At 42.7% G+C, this 22,317-nt stretch overlaps 2 protein-coding genes across 2 annotated transcripts in view; one reads left to right on the top strand and one right to left on the bottom strand.

Annotated features, from left to right (window-relative positions):
* plekhj1 (pleckstrin homology domain containing, family J member 1) overlaps nt 1–22,317 on the bottom strand; it is a 387,353-nt gene that overhangs the window by 158,310 nt on the left and 206,726 nt on the right. The window lies entirely within an intron of this gene.
* The window catches only part of LOC308094041 (potassium/sodium hyperpolarization-activated cyclic nucleotide-gated channel 2-like), a gene marked incomplete at its 3' end in the record, with an annotated part of 95,459 nt that overhangs the window by 50,298 nt on the left and 22,844 nt on the right, over nt 1–22,317 (top strand). Inside the window, exon 4 of the mRNA XM_080440484.1 lies at nt 8,310–8,528. Coding sequence (XP_080296610.1) covers nt 8,310–8,528 — 219 coding nt within the window. The remainder of the gene's footprint in view (nt 1–8,309; nt 8,529–22,317) is intronic.

Below are 22,317 nucleotides of genomic sequence, written 5' to 3' on the forward strand. Positions count from 1 at the left end.
AAACTTTTTCATGTCAAGGACCCCCTTGTATTGGGCCGCTGACCCCCATCTAAAAGGTCCCCCCCCCCCCAGAAACAAACGTTTGAGTTACTAATGTTCGCTTTAAAAAAGTATTGAATTAATTCTCAAAAGATTTGCTCAAATTTTCATGATAAAAAAAAAAAAAAAAAGATCTGCAAGCTCATAGCGCGGCACTCGGTGCCGTGCTATGAGCTTGTAGATCTGATATTTTTGAATAGCCAAAGAAATTACACGGATGTGTTCCAAATGTTGAAAACATGTATTGAGATTATACTGTAATGCTATCGATGGAAGGTGATATAGTGACATCTGCTGGGCCATTAATTGGAACGGCAGGCTGAACGAGAACCCGGAAGTGAGCTTCAATTCCAGCGACGGGGGGTTTGCCTCCTCGGTCCAGATACACTCCAGTGTCTCCTAGTCCTAACCCTGAACTCCTCTCCCTGTACACCAAATCTCTCTGCTGAAAATAGGCATTTAATTGGCAAATGTTGGCCTATTTTCGGCCTGTTATGACATGTCCCCGGAATATGGACACTGCTAAACTTCACGCGGATAATTGCATGAAAACAACGCCCCCGGATGTGTAAGGACCTTCAGGGTTTACGAGAGAAAACAGGAATGTTTATATTTATATGCATGTAGACACACTAACCTTAGTTTGACCTTCAGCATATACGTCGGCAATGAGAGCCTATAGTATACCGAGAGGCCTTGACTCTTCCTCTGTGTGTGTGCGTACGTAGGTTCTGGAAAATGTTTTGGTTCTGCTGCACAATGGCATGGTTTCCCTGGGATACTCTTTGCACAGGAGGAGCATGATGGAAAAAGCTGCCGGCGGCCATATCATGCTGCTTTGCTGCTTTTCCATCTCGCTGTCACTCTCTTCTTTGCACCTTAATCTCATGTACAACACGCTGCTGATATTCTCTCTTGCACCTTAACGTTACATTAAGACCGGGAACGCATGTGTGTGGCTTTAGATTTCTTTGGTTGTTCAAAAATAGCAGATCCACAAGGTCATGAGCTTGTAGATCTGCTGTTTTTGGAGGAAAGAAATCTTGAAACTGTGTGCAAATCTATATATAAAAATGTTTAACTAAAATCTGAAGAGATGGGGGGGGGGGGGGGGTTATACATATTTTGGGTGGTCCTTGACATGACAACGTTTGAGAACCGCTGATATATAGCAACTTAAGTTTAGAATGCTTTTTTTGTAGAATCCCTAGAAGCAAAGATTTGAGTAAAAAATGTAAAAAATATATATATAAAAAAATGTGCACAAATGTTCACAGGTTTTTCAAAAGAAATAGCAGATCTACAAGCTCATAGCGTGGCACTCTGTGCCGCGCTATGAGCTTGTAGATCTGCTATTTTTGAATAGCCCAAAGTATAAAATAATGCTTATAGATATAAAAATCTAAAATGACACTGTGTTCCCGGATTGAAATGGTTAATCTCATGTACAACGCGATGCTGATATTCTCTTTTGCACCTTGTACTGTATGTATAATCATCACGTACAGTATATACCTGCGGCTATGTTCATGCACCTTATGTCTAACCTCAACCACATGGATAATGCTTTGTGTGTATTATGTAGATTTCTTCTGTTTGATTTTTATTTCTCCTCCTTGCCCCCCCCTCCCTCCCCTTCCCTTTCTTTCTCTTTCTGCAAATAACAAAAACAATGGAGCTTGTTGCACAAACACAAATGTCACACTTTCTTTTTTTTTTTAGACCTGTAAACCTGTCATGTGACAATAAAGATGATTCTGATTCTGAGCAGGGAAGCTGTGATCTCCCAGCAAACCGCTCTCTTTAAATACCAAGTAGGCATCATTCCACTCTACTGCTTCCCAGATATATGGTCTCCGTCGTCGTGCGGAAACCTCATATGTTATTACTTTTCAGGGATTCAAATTCGAAAATAGCAAAAGATACACATTTCGCGCCCCGCTTCGAGCTTGCGGATCTGCTACTTTTGATCATGCTTTTGTGTGACACTGTAGTATGATCAAGTAGGGGGTTATTTTTGACATTGTTAAACTGTTTACATCGAAATTCATGTGAACACATTTCAACCCCAATCTCCCCCCTGCCCAGCCCAGCTCATTAAAAAAAAAAAAAAAAAAAAAAAAAACACAATAAAGCTGCTGCCAATATATTCTTAGTCTAGTCCAGGGGTCTTCAACAGGGGGTCCGGGACCCCTAGGGGCTCCTCAGAGCTACTATAGGGGGTCCGCCAAATATTTATGTGATAGGATTTCGTTTTTTTTACATTAACCACTTGAACCCTAGAATTCCTTTTCTGAGGGGAACATTAGCCGAAAATAGCCGATCTACAAGCTCTCAACTGCGAGGCGTTGAGAGCTTGTAGATCGGCTATTTTTTGGTAAAGAGGCTATAGGTGTAGAGGGGAAAAATAGCATACTAAGTAAAAAATCACACCCAGTGTGAAGTGGGCGGTGTGGTCACAGTGGTCATCACAGTGATGGAAGTTCACTTAAAGAAAAGTAATATTGTGGACCAACCATTGTACACCCCTAACTTAAAAAAAAACATAAATGTGTTTTTTTTAAAGTGCATAGTCCTATTTATAGGGCTATGCACATGTGTCATGTTTCACTAGCCAATCACAGTCCTGAATAGACTGTGATTGGCCAATCACGGTGCAGGGTTAGGGGGGTACACTGGTGGCCAATCACAGCGCAGGGTTGGGGGGGTGCAATTTCCAAACCTCACATATAGGGGCGGTTTCACCGCCCAAAAATAAACTTTAATCTGAAACACAATTTTATACAATATAGAGTAGGGGGTCCCTGCTTCATCTCTCTCTCAGCTAGGGGGTCCTTGGCCTGAAAACTGGTCTAGTCATCAGGGGACAAAACCTGTGTCCTTGCATATTCCAGAAAAGATTGCCAGGTGGTATTGTCAAATGTATCACATGACCCCCTCAAGGAAAATCTTGATTTGCTCTAATTTCAGGAAGGAAAGTGTGTCCTTAATCAACCTATAGGAGGAGTGGCATGTTTCCACTTGAGTCATTTCAGGCGCCTGGCCAGGAGTGAGGAGAAGGCTATACCATGTCTGATGTATAGGCTTCTGGTATAGGACCCCAGTAGGGCGTTAAGCCATTTAGACCTGGAGCCCCATTACGTAACAATACCTTTCAAGCCGGGAACCGGCTGTACAGTATATAGCAACATAATTTATTTTTGGGCGGTGAAACCGCCCCTATATGTGAGGTTTGGATATTTGCACCCCCCAATCCTGCGCTGTGATTGGCCACCAGTGTACCCCCCTAACCCTGCACCGTGATTGGCCAATCACAGTCTATTCAGGACTGTGATTGGCTAGTGAAACATGACACATGTGCATAGCCCTATAAATAGGACTATGCACTTAAAAAAACACATTTATGTTTTTTTTTAAGTGAATCACACATTTTGGGTGGAAAGGGTATTAAAAAAAACACATTATTCTTTTAAGTGAGCTTCCATCACCGTGATGACCACTGTTAAATAACAATAGTGACAGTAACCGTTGCACATCGGAATATGACTTTCATAAAGAGTGTTTCAATAAATGTATTTATTTTTTGTACATGATTGGTTGACTCCATTCAGTATTGTGATTAGCTAGCAAGACACCGCCCACTTCACACTGGGTGTGATTTTTTATTTTTGAATAATTTTTCTGAAAACTTAGGTCAGGATTTAGAAGGCGTTTTAAAAAATCGGCTTCAGGTCTACATGGGTTACAAAAAGTTCAAACTATGGAGATAAGAGGTTTCTCCCCGACATAACAACGATATCTTTCAGTCCGTTTAACCAGCTTGGTGATAATATCAATCACTCACAGGCGTCGTATTTATATGAATGGGTGCTGCAGGTCATTTATATGAATGGGGCTTTAATATACGGGTCAATACAGGCCGTTCAGCCAGCAGCCGCCGCCGCATGCAGCTGCAAATCAGTATTCTGTGAAAGAGAGAAGAATGGAAGTCAAAGAACTATTGGATCGATTTATCTTGAGCACTGATCCCTTGAGTCCCTGCATTTTCCAAAGGTTACAGTGTTGGAACGGTGCCACGGGTGAGAGTACACACACACACACACACACACACACCTCTTTAATCAACCATATTAAAGGGGATGGTTGGAAGGGAGGGAAACTTTTTTGTTGTTTTTTTTTGTTAAAGTTAAAGCTGAATTATGTAACTTTTTTTTTTGGTGAACGAAATGTTATTTTTGTCCAATCTGTATGATTGAGTAGGTTAACACCCATTCAATCCGGGAACGCATCTGTGTCATTTTTTAGATGTCTTTGGCTGTTCAAAAATAGCAGATATACAAGCTCATAGCGCTATGAGCTTGTAGATCTGCTATTTTTTGAAGAATCGTGAAAATCTGTGCAAATCTTTGAATATATAGGCCTATATTTTTTAAAGCGGACATTTGTAACTCAAATGGGGGGGGGGGGGGGGGCTGGCTTTTTTTCAGATGGGGGTCCGCGGCCAAGTACATATAATTTTGGGGGTCCTTGACATGAAAAAGTTTGGGCACGACTGATATAGCAATATACGTTTTTCAGAAACGAGTTGGGATTTAGAAGACATTAAGTAGATGTGTTCCCGTATTGAATGGGTTAATACAATTGGGGTGGTTGTATTCGGTCTCCCTGCTCTTCTGTCCTTTATTGTATTTTTTTTTATACTGTATTTTTTTGTTGCTTTTTACCCCTTTTTTCCTCCACTACTGACTCAGTAGACTTTGGTCTCTATGCTCTTCTATTGAGACATTTAGATCCCTGGACGTGGCAAGACCTTTGACACCATCTTGTTTCTGGTTTGACACGGATTTTGAACTGAAGGTCAAAATTTTAATTTCTCCCCTGAGCAAGCTGGCAGGCAGACTTTCTTAGCTCAGTGGTAAAAAAAACATTATAATTCAGGATTTGCGTGAGAGATCCGGGTTCAAATCAAGGCTAGAACAACAGGAAAGTGACAAAGTGCATCTTTAAAGCTCTATATTCTGATATAGTTTATTGTTTATCCTGGATTAGTTCTCTCTGCCGATTGGATACAAGTGGTGTCATGACCTTTTTTAGTTTTGGGCACAAAAAACAAAAGCCACGTATAAGCCCTACTGTATATACTCATGTAGGGCTTAACCCTTTAAGACCGGGAACGCAGCATCTGTGTGTCATTTTTAGATTAAAAAAATAGCAGATATACAAGCTCATAGCGCGGCACCGAGTGAGCTTGTAGATCTGCTATTTTTTGAAAAATCATGAAATTATTATTATTATTTTTTTTTTTAGTGGACATTAGTAACTCAAACCTTTGCTTCTGGGGGTCCCTGGAACTAAATATTTTACAATGTTCGCTTAAAAATATATATATTCCAAGACTTTCACGAATTTTCACATTTTTTTTCAAAAAATAGCAGATCTACAAGCTCATAGCGCGGCACTCGGTGCCGCGCTATGAGCTTGTAGATCTGCTATTTTTTAATAGCCAAATAAATCTTAAAAATGAGACACAGATGCGTTCCCGGTCTAAACGGGTTAAGGTTAAGTAACAGGCAACTGTTTATTATTTTTAAACTCGGCAAAGAAGTTGTTTTCTCGCTGCATGGGTTGTTATTGGTGATTATTCCTTTTATCACCATAACGCCACGGACGGAAAAAAAGGGCATATATAACGTTAGCTCATTATCGTCTCTCTCTGAGGAAATCATTTCCGAACCACCTCTACCTGATGGCCTTGATGAGGCCTCGCAGGATTCCCCCGATCTGTCTTCAATGTGTCTAATTCAGCTCAGCGGCCCTGGGGTCCTCATTTGCTTCTATTCCCTGACCCCATTGTTTCCACGCACTCGTCTGCTCAATTCCCACTTCTGTCCTGTTGACTTTCCCTCAAACAACTTCTTAGCTTTTCCCCAAAATGTGCCTGTATGTGTCTACATATTTATACAAGCATCATGGAGCAGCGTGTTCAGGTTTCCGTACCAAGCATTGGGTGGGTGATATAAGGTTCTTTCTCCCTCGCTCCCTCGCTCCCTCTGTCCCTCGATCCCTCCCTCCCTCGATCCCTCCCTCCCTCCCTCTCTCTCTCCCTCCCTCTCTCTCTCTCTCCCTCCCTCTCTCTCTCCCTCTCTCCCTCACTCCCTCTCTCTCTCCCTCCCTCCCTCCCTCTCTCTCCCTAACTCTCTCCCTCCCTCGCTCCCTCTCTCTGTCCCTCCCTCGCTCCCTCTCTCTGTCCCTCCCTCGCTCCCTCTCTCTGTCCCTCCCTCGCTCCCTCTCTCTCCCTCGCTCCCTCTCTCTCCCTCACTCCCTCTCTCTCTCCCTCCCTCCCTCGCTCCGTCGCTCACTCTCTCCCTCTCTCTCTCCCTCCCTCTCTCTCTCCCTCTCTCCCTCACTCCCTCTCTCTCTCCCTCCCTCCCTCTCTCTCCCTCGATCTTTCCTTCCCTCGCTCCCTCTCTCTGTCCCTCCCTTGCTCCCTCTCTCTCTCCCTCCCTCGCTCCCTCTCTCTGTCCCTCCCTCGCTCCCTCTCTCTCTCGCTCCCTCTCTCCCCCCCTCGCTCCCTCTCTCTCTCCCTCCCTCCCTCCCTCTCTCTCTTCCTCGCTCCTTCTCTCTCTCCCTCCTTCTCGCTCTCTCTCTCCATAGTGCACCTTTAATCTTACCTCAGGTACTATGTGTAAATTGTAGATTGTTTGTTTCTTTGATTGAGCTCTCTTCCCCCTTGCTCCCCCTCTTCTTCTTCCCTTTCTTTTTCTAAAACGATAGAACTTGCTAAAAAAACACACTGTTTTACAATTTACAATTACAATTTAGGCATTTAGCAGACTCTTTAGCAGAGTCGTTAACCAGAGCGATTTACAGTAAACACGGACAGCACAAGGTAATACATCAAATGCATAGAAATAGTCATCTACTAATAAGCTAATACATATAAGTAAACTCAGTCTAACCGTAGAATATTAAAAAAATATATATAATCTGTACATTGAAACTATACACATTATAGGATGCCAGGTCTACATAACATGCTATCTAAGTTACATTTTAGCCATAGCATAAGCTTGCAAGGTCGTCAAGGCTAGGGCCAGTGCTACGGGCTGAGGTGGAGTCTGAAGAGGTGAGTCTTCAGATTACGGTGGAAGATTGGGAGTGAGTCTGAAGAGTCTGGGACGTGTGGAGCGTTGTCCCGGATGTTTTAGCGAAGGTTCTGACAGCTTCCCTGTGTTAGCTGATCTGAGTGAGCGGGAGGGGTTGTAGGGTTGGATCAGGCTTTGAAGATATGGGGGTTGCCATATCTTCAAAGCCTGATCCCAACATATCTTCAAAGCCTGATCCCAACCCTACAACCCCTCTTTTTTTACTTCTTTAAACCTGTGATGTGACAATAAAGCTCTGATTCTGATTCTGATTCTCTCCTATACCTCTCTTTCCCTCCCTAACTCTCTCCCTATCTCTGCCCTCTCACTTCCGATAACGCATACACGTTATCAGTTTCCCGGCATTACCGGGGTTATTGCGCTCCCTCCCTCCCTTCCTAAGGTGGTACCTGCCATGCACAGCCCCCAGTGAACACTTCTCACAAAGTTCACTGGTAATTTTATTTTATAGTTTGTGAACATGCCTAAAAACATAAACCTTAAAGAAAGGTAAAATGGTTAACCCTAATTGGGAATCCTTTAAAAAAAGCTTTAGGAAAGGTAAAACAGACAAAGATTTAGAATTTAGATTAAAGACTTAGTTAAACAGAATGTGAAATTATAAGGGCTTTAAAATAAAAAAATAACAAGATCCCAAAAATACTTTCTTTCAAAAACAAGATGGGGAGAGCAAAAATTCCTTGCTCTGCCTTTTTCTGAAAGGACGCCCTTTCTAAAAAGGCTTAGCACTGAAGTCCACCCCCAAACCATTTCCTATCCTATCCTTCCCTTCCCCCTCTCCCTCTGTCTCTCTCACACTGATCGAGCTCTGGTCTGAAATCTCTCACACACAACAGAAACCGTTGCCTCTGATTGAGAGAGAGAGAGAGAGAGACAGAGAGAGAGAGGGGGGGGGGGGGACAGAGGTATAGGGAAAGTGAGAGTGAGAGGGGAGAGAAGGAGAGAGAGACTTATTTCTTGTGCAATAACGGGGACAATGCTGGGTGCCGAAACCTGAACCTGATCAAACACATACAGTATACATAATGTTTCTAAGATCTATTACACAATCTATTAAACAATATTATAATTTTAACCATTTTATTTCCTGTGTGTTTCCCGCAGAACGACACGTGGTCAGAGCTGTACTCCTTCGCGGTGTTCAAGGCGATGAGCCACATGCTGTGCATCGGCTACGGCCGCCAGGCCCCCGAGAGCCTGTCGGATATCTGGCTCACCATGCTGAGCATGATCGTCGGCGCCACCTGCTACGCCGTGTTCATCGGACACGCCACCGCCCTCATCCAATCACTGGACTCCTCCAGACGACAGTACCAGGAGAAGGTAGGGGAGGCTCGCTCAAATAAAACAAACCCCCCCCCCTTCCAGTGGTGGAAAGTAACCAAGTACATATACTTAAGTACTGTACTTAAGTGCAATTTTGAGGTATTTGTACTTTACTTGAGTATTTCCAATTTCCAATAGTTTTATTTCTACTCCACTACATCTCGGATCCAAATATTGAACTTAAGTTACTAGTTACTTTGTAGATTTTGATTATTATTACTAAACATACATTAACTACTTCAACTCTATATACATTTCGACCCATTTGAAAATAGCCGATCTACAAGCTCACAATGTGTTGCGATGCGACGCATTGTGAGCTTGTAGATCTGCTATTTTGAAAAGATTTGTATACATTTGAAAACTTGAAATGGGACATTCTGCGTAGTGAGCACTTTCTACTTTTGGTACTTTAAGTACGTTTTGATACCAGTACTTTTGTACTTTTACTCAAGTAAATGTCTTAAAACATTTGAGTACTTTTTCCACCACTGCCCTCTTCTAATCACTACATTTCTCTGTTTGAGATTACTATATCGTCAACTCTGACTTTGAAATCATTTGCACTACCACGGGTATGTTTGCGACCCAAAAAGAATGGATTCTGTTTTGCCAAGGTGTAATAATGACAGTTTGCTATCAGAAAGCCAAGTACAGATTTTCCTCATGAGTTCAGAACCGAGAGGTTTCCTCAACTTGCAATTGTGTCCTCGCCAGAGACCAGGATTGCTGAGTCATCAGCGAACAAGAACAAATTGCAGTTACAGACTACTTTCATGTCGTTAATGTATAGAAGGAACAGTAAAGGCCCTAGTATGCTTCCTTGGGGAACCCCACAGTTCACTATGAGGGACGAGGACAGGGTTCCATTGACGTCAACCACTTGTTCTCTTCCCTCAAGGTACTGTAGGATTGATAGGCTCTTGGTTAACCTATGATCCTAGATGACGATCTGTATGCATTTGATTTATTACCTCGTGTTTTTGCCTTGCTTATGAAGTCGCTCTGGATTAAGCGGCTGCCAAATGCCTAAATTGTACATTGTAAGAGAAGCTGGAGTTACAATGATAGATGTATATTTCTCTTGTAAAGGAACGAGTAAAGGTTGTGACATTAGGGACATATCGCAATATTGTAGAAATATAGCAACATATGTTTTTTTTAATGAAATATGCTCAAAATTGGGCCTATGCAGACATCAGGACTCAGTAGCAGACCGATCCTTCCATACTTTAACACTTAATATTACGCATAACATTTTGTATTAAGGTACACATTACCATAGTTACATATTAGCATGCATAATAGTAGCATTATTGGCTCTTTATTATTAATGGCAGGCCATTAACTAATAGTTTTCCCTCAACAATAACTTCTGAATTACTGTGTATTGATAGTAAGGAAGTTGTTATGCTTGGCTCAGTATGAGCCTTATAAGGTGGTAGTACCACAAGAATACTCAATCTCCCTTAATAACACTTAATACGTTATGGTGCATTTGTATTTAACAAGACACAAAACTGCAAGTGTTAACAGTGTCCACATAAGTACACATTAAAGACTGTCTAAGTCAGAATGTGTTTCTCCATTCTAGAGCGAGCTCTTGCTCATAACTAATTCACACCGGTAGTAGTTTGACACTTTGGATGTGTAAGCCGTCACTTTAGAACAATTGCTGTAATGGATTCACTAAGTGTGACGAGTGGAAGCAACTTCAGAGTAGGAGACATGTTGTACAGTAGGTTAACGTGTCGAGTCATCATACCAGTGAATTAGTCATGAGTCACAGAACCACAGACAAGCAGAGTGTGGGAAAAACACCAAAAATACACTGTGGGTGGTTCAAACAGACGGGAGCAAAATCTATTTAAGAATGAACACAGAATCTACCTGTCCATTCATCTAAGTAAAAGCCCTTTTTTTTTAATCAAAATGAGTCTTTAAAAGAGTCTGAAGTAGCCTGTCTAACTCCCACTGGGAGTTTATTCCACACATGTGGAGCCACTTGCAGCAAAATTCAGGTCAGAGGGTTCATGGTTCAGGTTCATCCAATCAGGAGAGAGAACTCATACACATACAGGATAAACATCCAATCAGGAGAGAGAACTCATACACATACAGGATAAACATCCAATCAGAGGAGAGAACTCATACACATACAGGATAAACATCCAATCAGAGGAGAGAACTCATACACATACAGGATAAACATCCAATCAGAGGAGAGAACTCATACACATACAGGATAAACATCCAATCAGGAGAGAGAACTCATACACATACAGGATAAACATCCAATCAGAGGAGAGAACTCACACACATACAGTATAAACGACTCAAAGTGGAAGTGATGAAACACTCTAGCAACGATTACCGTCGGAATGCAGAGCCTTAACTTTTTAACAAAACAAAACAAAAATGTTTTGCTTTAACCCAAAAAGTATCACTTACAGCACCTTTAATATTAAGTGTTAATATCTGTTATTTAAATGTAATGTCTTTTGCTCTTCAAAAGTCATCAGCAGCTCAGCTTTGAACCGTTATCATTGATAACTGTTGTGCTGACAAAGTACTTATTTCACCACTGTCAACCGATCGTCCATATTTTGGGCAAGTCATTATAAGTGAAAACTTTCCTTTTTTTTATGGAAAAGAAAAGGAAAATTACACTCTTTCACCATTATTCACAACTTTCCGTTCAAGTTCAAGCGAGAGCTTATAGATTTAGTTTTGCCATGTTTGCTATTTTCCTGTGAAACGGAGATTAAGTGATTAACGGGGCAGGGTACAGTATGCATCCCTTATATCGGACAGATTATAGATCAAACGGAGAGCTTTTCCATGAACAGCATCAGTCTACAAAAGGCCACAAAGTGTAGATCTTGTGGCCCATCAACGGCACACCCCAACAACCCCCAATTAATACCACCTCTATCTGTCTATCACAACACAACAGGGTCGTGCTATAGGACACTTTTTTTCAGTGGTGGAAAGTAACTAAGTACATTTACTTAAGTACTGTACTTAAGTACGGTTTTGAGGTATTTGTACTTTACTTGAGTATTTCCAATTTCCAATACTTTTACTTCTACTCCACTACATCTCAGAGGCAAATATTGTACTTTTACTCCACTACAATTATTTGAAAACTTTAGTTACTAGTTACTTTTCAGATATAAATTATGATATTATATAACATACATTAACCACTTTAGCCCTATTTTATACATAGGCTATTTGAAAATAGCCGATCTACAAGCTCACAACGTGTCGCATCGCGACACGTTGTGAGCTTGTAGATCTGCTATTTTCAAACATTTGAGTACTTTTTCTTTTGGTACTTAAAGTACATTTTGATGCCAACACTTTTGTACTTTTACTCAAGTAAATTTTGAATTCTGGACTTTTACTTGTAACAGAGTATTTCTATATTGCAGTATTGATACTTTTACTTAAGTAAAGAATTTGAGTACTTTTTCCACCACTGCTTTTTTTGTTGTATGATCAAGGGCGTCAGTTTACGAAAAAAAATACCAAAAAGTTACAACGTAGAGATAAGAGGTTCCTGCCCGACAGCAACGATACCAAACCGGGAGGGGTGGGGGGGGATGTCGTGTACTTTTCCACAGTGTGGATATCAGGTGGATGTGGTGCTGGAGGAAGCATCCAGGCTCCAGTGTTGGAGCAGCAGCGGCTCCAGCTACAGCTCCAAGCCTCCAGTATGCAGGCTTGTAGGGCCAGCAGACAGGCAGGCAGACAGGCGGGAAGGCAGGCAGGCAGGCAGGCAGACAGGCAGGCAGACAGACAGACAGGCAGGCAAACAGGCAGGCAGGTAGGCAGGTAGGCAGGCAGACAGGCAGGGAAAGCAGGCAGACAGACAGGGAAAGCAGGCAGACAGGCAGGGAAAGCAGGCAGACAGGCAGGGAAAGCAGGCAGGCAGGCAGACAGCACCGCATCACACGCTCTGTTTCCAAGCAGAGTCTCGCCGGCTGGGGAGCGGGGGGGAGTGTCACTGGCTCTCAGCAGCCAATCATAGGCTGCGGGTGTGTTGTTCGGCCAGGTAGAGCTGCCGGGGGGAGGTATAGATACTGTATATACTGGTGGGTGTGTGTGTGTGTGTGTGTGTGTATATATATATATATATATATATATATATATATATATATAAAGAAAGAGTGTGTGTTTGTGTGTGTGTGTGTGTGTGTGTGTGTGTGTGTGTGTGTGTGTGTGTGTGTGTGTGTGTGTGTGATATGATGTCCCTTCGGGCAGCAGTAGAATTGATGAGGCAGCAGACCTATGTGTCCTGCCAATGTCATCCTCAAGGTGACGTAGGCTCTCTCTCTCTCTCTCTCACTCACTACCTCCCCACACCCATCATTCTCTGTGGCTTCGACTCTCTCTCTCTCTCTCTTTCTCTCTCTCTCTCTCTCTCTCTCTCTCTCTCTCTCCGCTCTATCATCCTATTGGTCTTAGTCATTCTGTTTATCTGCCTTCCCCTCCCTTTTCTCTCTCTCTCTCTCTCTCTCTCTCTCTCTCTCTCTCTTCCCCTCCGCCACTGAAATATCTCAACCTGATTTGTCTCTCTCCATCGTCTCCAATCTCTGTCTTCTTACCCTTATCTCTCTCCCTCCTCTCTTTCCCTCTCTCTCTCTCACTCTCTCTCTGTCTGTCTCTATGTCTCTCTCTCTGTCCCTCCCTCTCTTTCTAGTGGATGTGTGTCCTTGAGAGGTGCAGTGTGTTAACCGGCTGCTACATAGAGCGGCGTGCGTGCGGAGGGGAGGGCGGGGGGAGGAGGGGAGGGGGGGAGGGGTAGACGGGATGGCTGAGAGAAGAAGAGGGCCTGATGAGACGCCGCGCGGCCTCGACGCTCTGCAGGACATTTTGGCCGTCGGATCCGTTGCCATTTTCACGACCGGCGATTCCTGCCAAATCCTTTTGGTCGGGTCGTCTCACCTCTTCTAAAAGGCTTGTGTGCTCAGAGTGTGAATCATGGGCCGTTTTACCCTCATTACATCAACAGCTGAGATGACCGTCCATTAGCTCTGCTCATCCTTTTTATTCTGCTGTCCTGATGGGCACCGTGCTGATTGGATTATGAGCCTCAGCTCACTAAACAATGGTTCCTCCCACAGTGGGTGTGTGGGGGGGGGGGGGGGGGCAATCTAAATGAATAACCTGTCCATTATAACCATGGTTGCCAGATCTGCTTATTATAATTTCCCCCGCAATATTTTATTTGAAAATAGCCGATCTACAAGCTCACAACGCGTCGCATCGCAACGCGTTGTGAGCTTGTAGATCGGCTATTTTCAAATAGCTGATGTATGTGTTAAAGTGCTCATGTGGCTCATAGTCGCTTCTTTTGGGCTGGTTTTCCTAGACCTGGTTGCTTGTTTCTCTCACAGAATCTGGCAACATTGATTATAACCTGTCCTGTATAAATGATAAATGGTGAATTTATATAGAGGCTTTATCCAAAGCGCTTTACATTCACCCATCCATCCATTCACACACCCACGGCAGAGGAAACCATGCAAGGCACCAACCTTGCTCATCGGGAGCAGTAGCGTCTTGCTCAAGGACACTTAGACACTAACTCTGCTCTCCTGTAATTGATGGAAGCAGAGCCTTGTATCAGAGAGTTGCGTGCGTCACCTCGTGGGGCAGAAAACAGCTCCCGTCACGTGGTTCATGTAACCTTCGAAATAGTGACAAACGCTCATAGATGTGTATTCCATAAACGTCCAGGTTCAGGGCTTTTGTCCCTTTTCACCAATAGAAGGCTCTGTAGAAGACTGGCCCGATGAAGTGAACGCCGGAGGTGACGCAACTCTCCTTGTATGGCTCTGGATGGAAGAGGCTGTCTTTTTGCACAGGATGTACACACAGTGGTGATTTTATCTTTGGTGGTAACGCTAGTTTAATGACGTCACACGCACGTCTACACTATGCGTCAACACCTATACACTACAGGATTTAGCACATGCTTTACTTAAGTAAAGGTATCAAAACTGCAATGTAGAAGTACTCGGTTAGTACAGTAGTAAAAGTCTGGAATTCTAAATCTACTTGAGTAAAAAGTACAAAAGTATTGGTATCAAAATGTACTTAAAGTACAAAGTACAAAGTAATTGTGCAGAATGTCCCGTTTCACAAGTTGAAAATGTATAATTTTTTTTTTTGAAAATAGCCAATCTACAAGCTCTCGACGCATTGTGAGCAGGGTGCAGGGTGCAGGGTGCAGGGTACAGGGTGCAGGGTGCAGGGTGCAGGGTGCAGGGTACAGGGTGCAGGGTGCAGGGTGCAGGGTGCAGGGTGCAGGGTGCAGGGTGCAGGGTACAGGGTGCAGGGTGCAGGGTGCAGGGTGCAGGGTGCAGGGTGCAGGGTGCAGGGTGCAGGGTACAGGGTGCAGGGTGCAGGGTACAGGGTGCAGGGTGCAGGGTGCAGGGTGCAGGGTACAGGGTGCAGGGTGCAGGGTGCAGGTTGCAGGGTGCTCAGTGTTTTCGTACTACAGACAGATGAAGACATCTTGGAACCAAAGACAAGACAGAGTGAATGTTCTGAACACAGGTCCATGCAGTGTTTCAGTGGTAGATCATGTTCCACCGTAGCGCCCAAACTGTGGAACGAGCTTCCACCCCATGTTAGAGCGTCTCAAACCCTGTCTGTGTTTAAATCACGTTTGAAAACACCTTTGCGTTCGAAAATTCAGACTGAGAGTTGCTGTTTCCACTAGGCATTGTGTCTTATACTGTATGTTGTCCTGTTTATTGTGTATAGTTTTGCTCTTGTATATTTTAGTATTTGTTTTGTTACTGAGTGCACAGCACTTTGGTTCAACACTGTTGTTAAATGTGCTCTATAAATAAAGTGGATTGGATTGGATTGGATTTCACTTTGTTCTCAGCTTTCGGCCCATCAGACCTTCATCAGAGTTAAAATGGAACCGTTAAATTAACACTCCGGATTAATTAACTACCATTAGGACCGCTGTTGTTTTTCTGTTCAACAAGGGTCTCTATCTCAGTCAACTCAGAACTGAATTGACAATAAGACTACACCTTCTAACTCCAAGGTTGTAATATGGTGATGAGTTGGGGCAAAAGACGTTTAACGCAACAGTGGAGCCATGTCGCGTGGCTCTTCAATGTTCCCGGTATAGTCCTGTGTTATGTGACTCGGAAAATCACTCCTATTATAACTCATGTGTTGGGAGTGAGTTGACGCGCTAGTAAACAAGGCTGGCATTGGGGGCGACCTGATAGCTTAATGGTTAGGGCACATATTATCATGATAGCTTAATGGTTAGAGCACACATCATACAGTATGGGTGCAGAATGCCTTCAACAGCATTGGTTCTCAAACCTCCCCAGGGGTCCTTGGGGAGGTTCCAGGGGGTCCCCAGCAAAATGTGTTAATATAGCGTCACAATCATTTTAACCACTTTAATAGCACCGTCACTTCGTAAACCACGCTATGAGCTTGTAGATCTGCTATTTTTCCAAAATTAAATTTTTTAACACAAATCTTTGCTTCTGGGGGTCCCTCGCACAACATATTTTCAGATGGGGGTCCGCGGCCAAATGTATATATACATTTGGGGGTCGTTGACACGAAAAAGTTTGAGAACCACTGTTCTACAGAGTGAGAGTCCCCCTCGGTTTGACTCCCGGACCAGGCGGACCATTTGCTGTGTGTCTTTTCCCTTTTGCACTGTTTGCGTCTGATGTCCACTTCTGCCGACTCGGCGCCGTTGGAGTTGCATAGCGATAAGTCTTGAAATCATGAAATCATGTTGTCCTCGTCAGGGGAGCCTGGCCTGTCACATCGAACCACACAGATGTTGCCCAAATCGTCACCGTACAGCAGGGCCTGCGTGTGAGAATGCGTTGTAATAATAATAATAATAATAATAATGTCTTTATTGTCCCCTCAGGGACATTCATCTTCACAGTCTGTTCCGACAGAAAAACCCATAACCATATAGCACAGAAGAAGTTCCTAGAATGGAACACCAAGACAATACATGAAGTCCTCAGTATACACAAAAAAACGTCTCATCAGCAAGCCAGTTTGCTTTGAGCAGCAATGGCTGAAGGGACAAAACTTCTACTAAAACAAACTTTTTCCCCATTTCAAAGTTCTGTATCTTTGTCCAAATGGCACGAGTTCAAAGTGACAATGTAAAGGTGACTCTCCACCAAACAGACTACTTCAGACTACTACAGGGTGACTTGCAGTCTGTTGGCAAAAGTTGACATTTACTGGTCTACAAGATGGGCTTGTTTTCCTAGAAAGTTGCTTGTAAATATTAATAGTTGCGGGTTGCTTTTGTTTGGTCTTGTTTCTGAAGTGTAGTTGCTTATGTGGGCTTGCTTTCAAGTTTATTTTTGAAAATAGCTGATTGTAATAGGGCTCAAGTGGTGAAACTGTTTTTTGTTTTGTTTTGTCTTGTTTGCCGGCACACTTCACACTTCAAACTGTGATCATTTTTTTTTTCTTTCTCTGCAATTTATTAGTTTTTTTTTTCTCGGTGTGAATTTGTGCCTGAGCCTTTTGCTCCACGGCGCGTTTATCTAGAAAACCGTGTGTGTGTGTGTGTGTGTGTGTGTGTGTGTGTGTGTGTGTGTGTGTGTGTGTGTGTGTGTGTGTGTGTGTGTGTGTGTGTGTGTGTGTGTGTGTGTGTGTGTGTGTGTGTGTGTGTGTGTGTGTGTGTGTTTGTGTGAGTGAGAGCCTGTATGCCTGCAGAGTGTTAGTAAAATGAGTGTGTTGTCATTCCGCTGCATATCTAGTTACACAGGAGCGTGTGCCATTAGTGGTGTAGGGAGCACAGGGTTTCAGGCCAGCTCAATGCTAACGTCAATCAGAGAGGATTTAATCACCAGTTATATTTTGTCGCTGTCAGGCAGGGCTGGACTGGGACATAAATTCGGCCCTGACATTTTGGCCCAGACCAGCCCCACCACAACCAGCGCGCAGATACTTTACCGCGCCGCTCCGCCGAGGCACATACAAACGCACATGCCATTAATTCCACCACTGGTATGTTTCTGCATCATGCATGCCTTTATTTACATGTATGTTTCGTCACACAATGGTGTCTTGCAACACACATAGAAGATCTACAAGCCCACAACGCGTCGAGGCAGCGACGCGCTGTGGGCTTGTAGATCAGCTGTTACAGTATATGTTTGGGTGGAACTCCTTGGCCAATGTAGCCAGTGATTGGGCCGCTAGGCCTGTATTCAGATGATAGACAAGCCAGTGGGCCAATCATATGATGTCTCTCTGCTCTGTGCGCCGATGCTACTGAAGGATTGGCCCTCTCCACTTAGAGGCCACCCAGCCCAAACATTACCGTACACTATCCTAAAACTAGAGCTGCAAAATGTGACACCTTGGGAGTGAGAATGGGTTGACCCAACAGCAGCACCCTGACTCTGTTTGAGCAAAAATAAAATGGAACACAACCTTCATTAGTGTCAAGTAATGTTACTTCCTTCACACCTGTGAAGGAAGTAACTCTCGCACTGCGAGACGTTGTGAGCTCGGCTATTTTCACAATGCTTGCATATTTCTTTCATAAGTGTGCATTCACTCCACTTCTCAGAGAGCATTCCCATGTGTTCTGTGGTCCATTTGGTTCCTTCCATCTGTACACTCCCAGAGTAACACACCCTTAACTCCTCAAGGACCCCTGGGGGTCCTCGGACCGCCACTTTTATAGAGCCACTGCTCCAGAGGTTGCCAGTGCCTGCTAATATCCGGTTGGCTGCCACAATGGTTTTACTCTCAGAGTTACAGGCCTGGAAGGTTCCATTTAGAACCCCTTCAGGGTTCGTTTTACTGAGGTTAATTCACCCCAAAAAATACTTATTTTCTATTTATTTGTTTTGGTTTTTGGTCGCATTCCTAAGCCAATAATTTGATTACCGACAGAAAGATGCTAATGTATCCGGTAGGAGACTCAAAGGAGTTGAGTCTCCTACCGGAAATACACCCGGTCATCAAATTATTGTCTCAGGAATGTGTCAAAAACGACATGAATTCAAGGCTGTATGGGGTGTGTAATTGATATAAAATAAGTAATTTTTTGGGTCAACTATTTCTTTAAGGTTAGGAATAAGGTTACGTTTAGGAATAAGGTTAGAGTTAGGCGTAGTTTTACTGAGGTTACGTTTAGGAATAAGGTTAGGTTTAGACATAGTTTTACTGAGGTTACATTTAGGAATAAGGTTAGGTTTAGACATAGTTTTACTGAGGTTACGTTTAGGAATAAGGTTAGGTTTAGACATAGTTTTACTGAGGTTACGTTTAGGAATAAGGTTAGGTTTAGACATAGTTTTACTGAGGTTACGTTTAGGAATAAGGTTAGGTTTAGACATAGTTTTACTGAGGTTACATTTTGGAATAAGGTTAGATTTAGGCATAGTTTCACTGAGTTACGTTTAGGAATAAGGTTAGGTTTAGGCATAGTTTTACTGAGGTTACATTTAGGAATAAGGTTAGATTTAGGCATAGTTTCACTAAGGTTAAGGTTAGGAATAAGGTTAGGTTCATGCATAGTTTCACTAAGGTTAAGGTTAGGAATAAGGTTAGGTTCATGCATAGTTTTACTGAGGTTACGTTTAGGAATAAGGTTAGATTTAGGCATAGTTTTACTGAGGTTACATTTAGGAATAAGGTTAGGTTTAGGCGTAGTTTACTGAAGCTACGTTTAGGAATACCTGGTGGCGACCGTTCCGAGGTCGCCGGATTTGACCCGGGGCGAGCGTTCTGGTATTCCTGTGAGAAACAGCGGCCTATAGAGTACCGAAGCACTGACGTCACTCGTTCCTCCCCTGGGTCACGGAAGTAATTTCTCTATGGAAAACCATCTGCCTCCATGCTGTATCCAGGAGCTGTTTGAGTCTAGAGAGAGCAGGTATAACCTAAGGGGGTTTGGTATTTTTAAGGAGACTAAAGCAAGAACCAACAAAAAAGGTAGATGTATAAGTATCAGAGGGGTGAATCTTTACAATGGCTTGGACGATTAAATAAAAAAATAGCATAGCAGATACAGTATACCAGATATACAAAACATCGTGAAAATGTGTGCAAATCTTTGAATATATATTTTTTAAAGCAAACATTTGTAACTCAAATCTTTGCTTCTTGGGGTCCCTGGAACAACATAATTTGAGATGGGGGTCCGTGGCCAAATACATATCAATTTGGGGGTCCTTGACATGAAAAAGTTTGAGAACCACTGGTCTAGGAGAGCATACATGTGTTCATGCCAAACCCAACCGAGCCAGTCTTGTCACCAAAAAATTAACGACCCTTCAACCAGCAAAGCCCACAACTTTACGACACAACGTCAGCCGCTGTGGTGCATGTTGAGTTACAACGACAAACCTGTACTCCACAACAGATACATAAATGTATGTATACGCTGCAATAAATCCTCAGATCAGCGTGGTGGCTTCCTACGGGTGGTGTAGCTATTGTACTGCGTCAGCATGTTGAAGCCACACGTCTGGCTGTGTGTGTGTGTGCATGGGTTTGTAAATGTAGTCGTTGAGACGGCAGGCAGGCAGTCAGACAGCGGTCCTCCTCATGTCTGGGGTTGATGTGCCAGGATGCAAGATTGTTTTCAAGCCTCCTGCTGCTCCTCTACTTCTACAGTACCTCCTGCTCCTCCTCCTCCTCCTCCTCTACCTCAAGTGGTGGAAGAAGCACTCAGATATTTGTCAATATCTGATGCCACAATATAAAAAATACTATGCAAGTAAAAGGCCTATGTTCAAAATGTTACTTGAGTAAGAGTACAAAAGTATTGGCATCAAAATATGCTTAAAGTACCAAAAGTAAAAGTACTAAAATGTTTGAAAATAGCAGATTTACAAGCTCACACATCTTCTACATAGGCTATTTTCAAATAGCCTATGTATAAAATAGGGCTAAAGTGGTCGATGTATGTTTTATAATATAATAATTTATTATATCTGCAAAGTAACTAGTTACTAAAGTTTTCAAATAATTGTAGTGGAGTTAAAGTACAATATTTTCCTCAGAGATGTAGTGAAGTAGAAGTAAAAGTATAGGAAATTGAAAAATACTCCACTAAAGTAAAAAATATCTCCGAATTGTACTTAAGTACAGTACTTGAGTAAATGTACTTAGTTACTTTACACCACTGTCTACCTCTACCTCCCGCTGGCCCTCAGCCAGATGCCTTGTCACCGCTCTCTCCCATTACCCAGACACAGCAGAAATGATTCCCCTAGACAGGGTTAAAAAAAAAAAAAAAAAGAAAGAAAGAAAGAAAGAAAACTCCATCTCAGGTTGTGTCACCGCAGGGCTGTAGCAGAGATGTGACTGATGCAGAATTCAGAGCCTTTGTTATAGCCCTCGGTCTCTGGTCATCAGGATGTTCAAAGTGTCTGAATGAAGAAGATACATTTCATTTCAGGAGATGTGTTGTTCCTCTGTCTTAACTGTAATGTGCAGGGTGTGATCCCCCTGGTGGAGTACAAAGGAACTGCAAATAAATAATATCAACTGTGACAGTGACAGTGAAAGATACATAATATCAGTATTGTATGCATTGCAAGGCAAGTTAACCTTAAAGATATGAACAAACATGTTTGTTCATATCTCTGCTGTTTACTTGAATGGTAGCAGTATATCTTGTGTAACCAAAACCTGATTCAGACAATATAGAACATCACCAAACCCAGTACTGTTTATTTTGTATTTTTTAACTCCTGTTGATTTTACTATTTGAAGATCCGGAAAAAAAGAAGAAGAAAAAACAGTACTGGGTTGTGTGATGTTCTATATTGTCTGAATAAACTTTGTTTGCGTTCGTTTATGTGCTAAAATAGTGACTTTGAGAGCTGTTTTACCGTACAATGTTAGTCAACGAGGAGCATATTTTGAATGATCAATTTCTAATTAATGGAGCAATTGTTTTTGATTTCTTGTCCACCTTTGGAGTTACATCATGGCACGGTAACTACACCACCCAAACCTCTACCAAAAGTGGTCTTGCCCTTTAAGTAACAGTACTCAAGTAAATGTACTATACTGTCCACCACTGCCTACTGTTGAGGCTGTAGTTGATTCAGTGAATACAGTATCAAATTGCCAACCAGACCGCTGTTTAACCCTTTAAGACCGGGAACACACGATTTCTTTGGCTATTCAAAAATAGCAGATCTACAAGCTCATAGCGCGGCACCGAGTGCCGCACTATGAGCTTGTAGATCTGCTATTTTTGAAAAATCGTGAAAATGTGTGCAAATCTTTGAATATATATTTTTTTAAAGCCAACATTTTTGACTCTCTTACAACTTCTGGGGGTCCCTGGAACAAAATATATTGAGATGGGGGTCCGCGGCCAGATCATTTTTGAGGACCACTGATATTATAGCAAATATGTTTTTTCAAAAAAGGAGGATAGGATTAGGATTTAGAAGACATTTGTGGAATCCCCAGAAGCAAAGACTTGAGTTACACATGTTCGCTTTAAAAATACATATATCCAAAGATTTGCACACATTCTTCACGATTTTTCAAAACATAGCAGATATACAAGCTCATACAAGCTCATATACAAGCTATGAGCTTGTATATCTGCTATTTTTGAATAGCCAAATAAATCTTAAAATGACACACATGCGTTCCCTTCCCGGGCCTTAAAGGGTTAATCCTTGTTATACTGACAGACTTCAGTCGCTCTGTTCAGCTCAGATGAATTCAATTTGTGACACATTTCACTGGGGATCCCAGAACACAATCA

This window comes from Gymnoscopelus braueri (assembly GCF_963280865.1).
Source record: "Gymnoscopelus braueri genome assembly, chromosome: 10".
In the NCBI taxonomy this organism is placed as follows: domain Eukaryota; kingdom Metazoa; phylum Chordata; class Actinopteri; order Myctophiformes; family Myctophidae; genus Gymnoscopelus; species Gymnoscopelus braueri.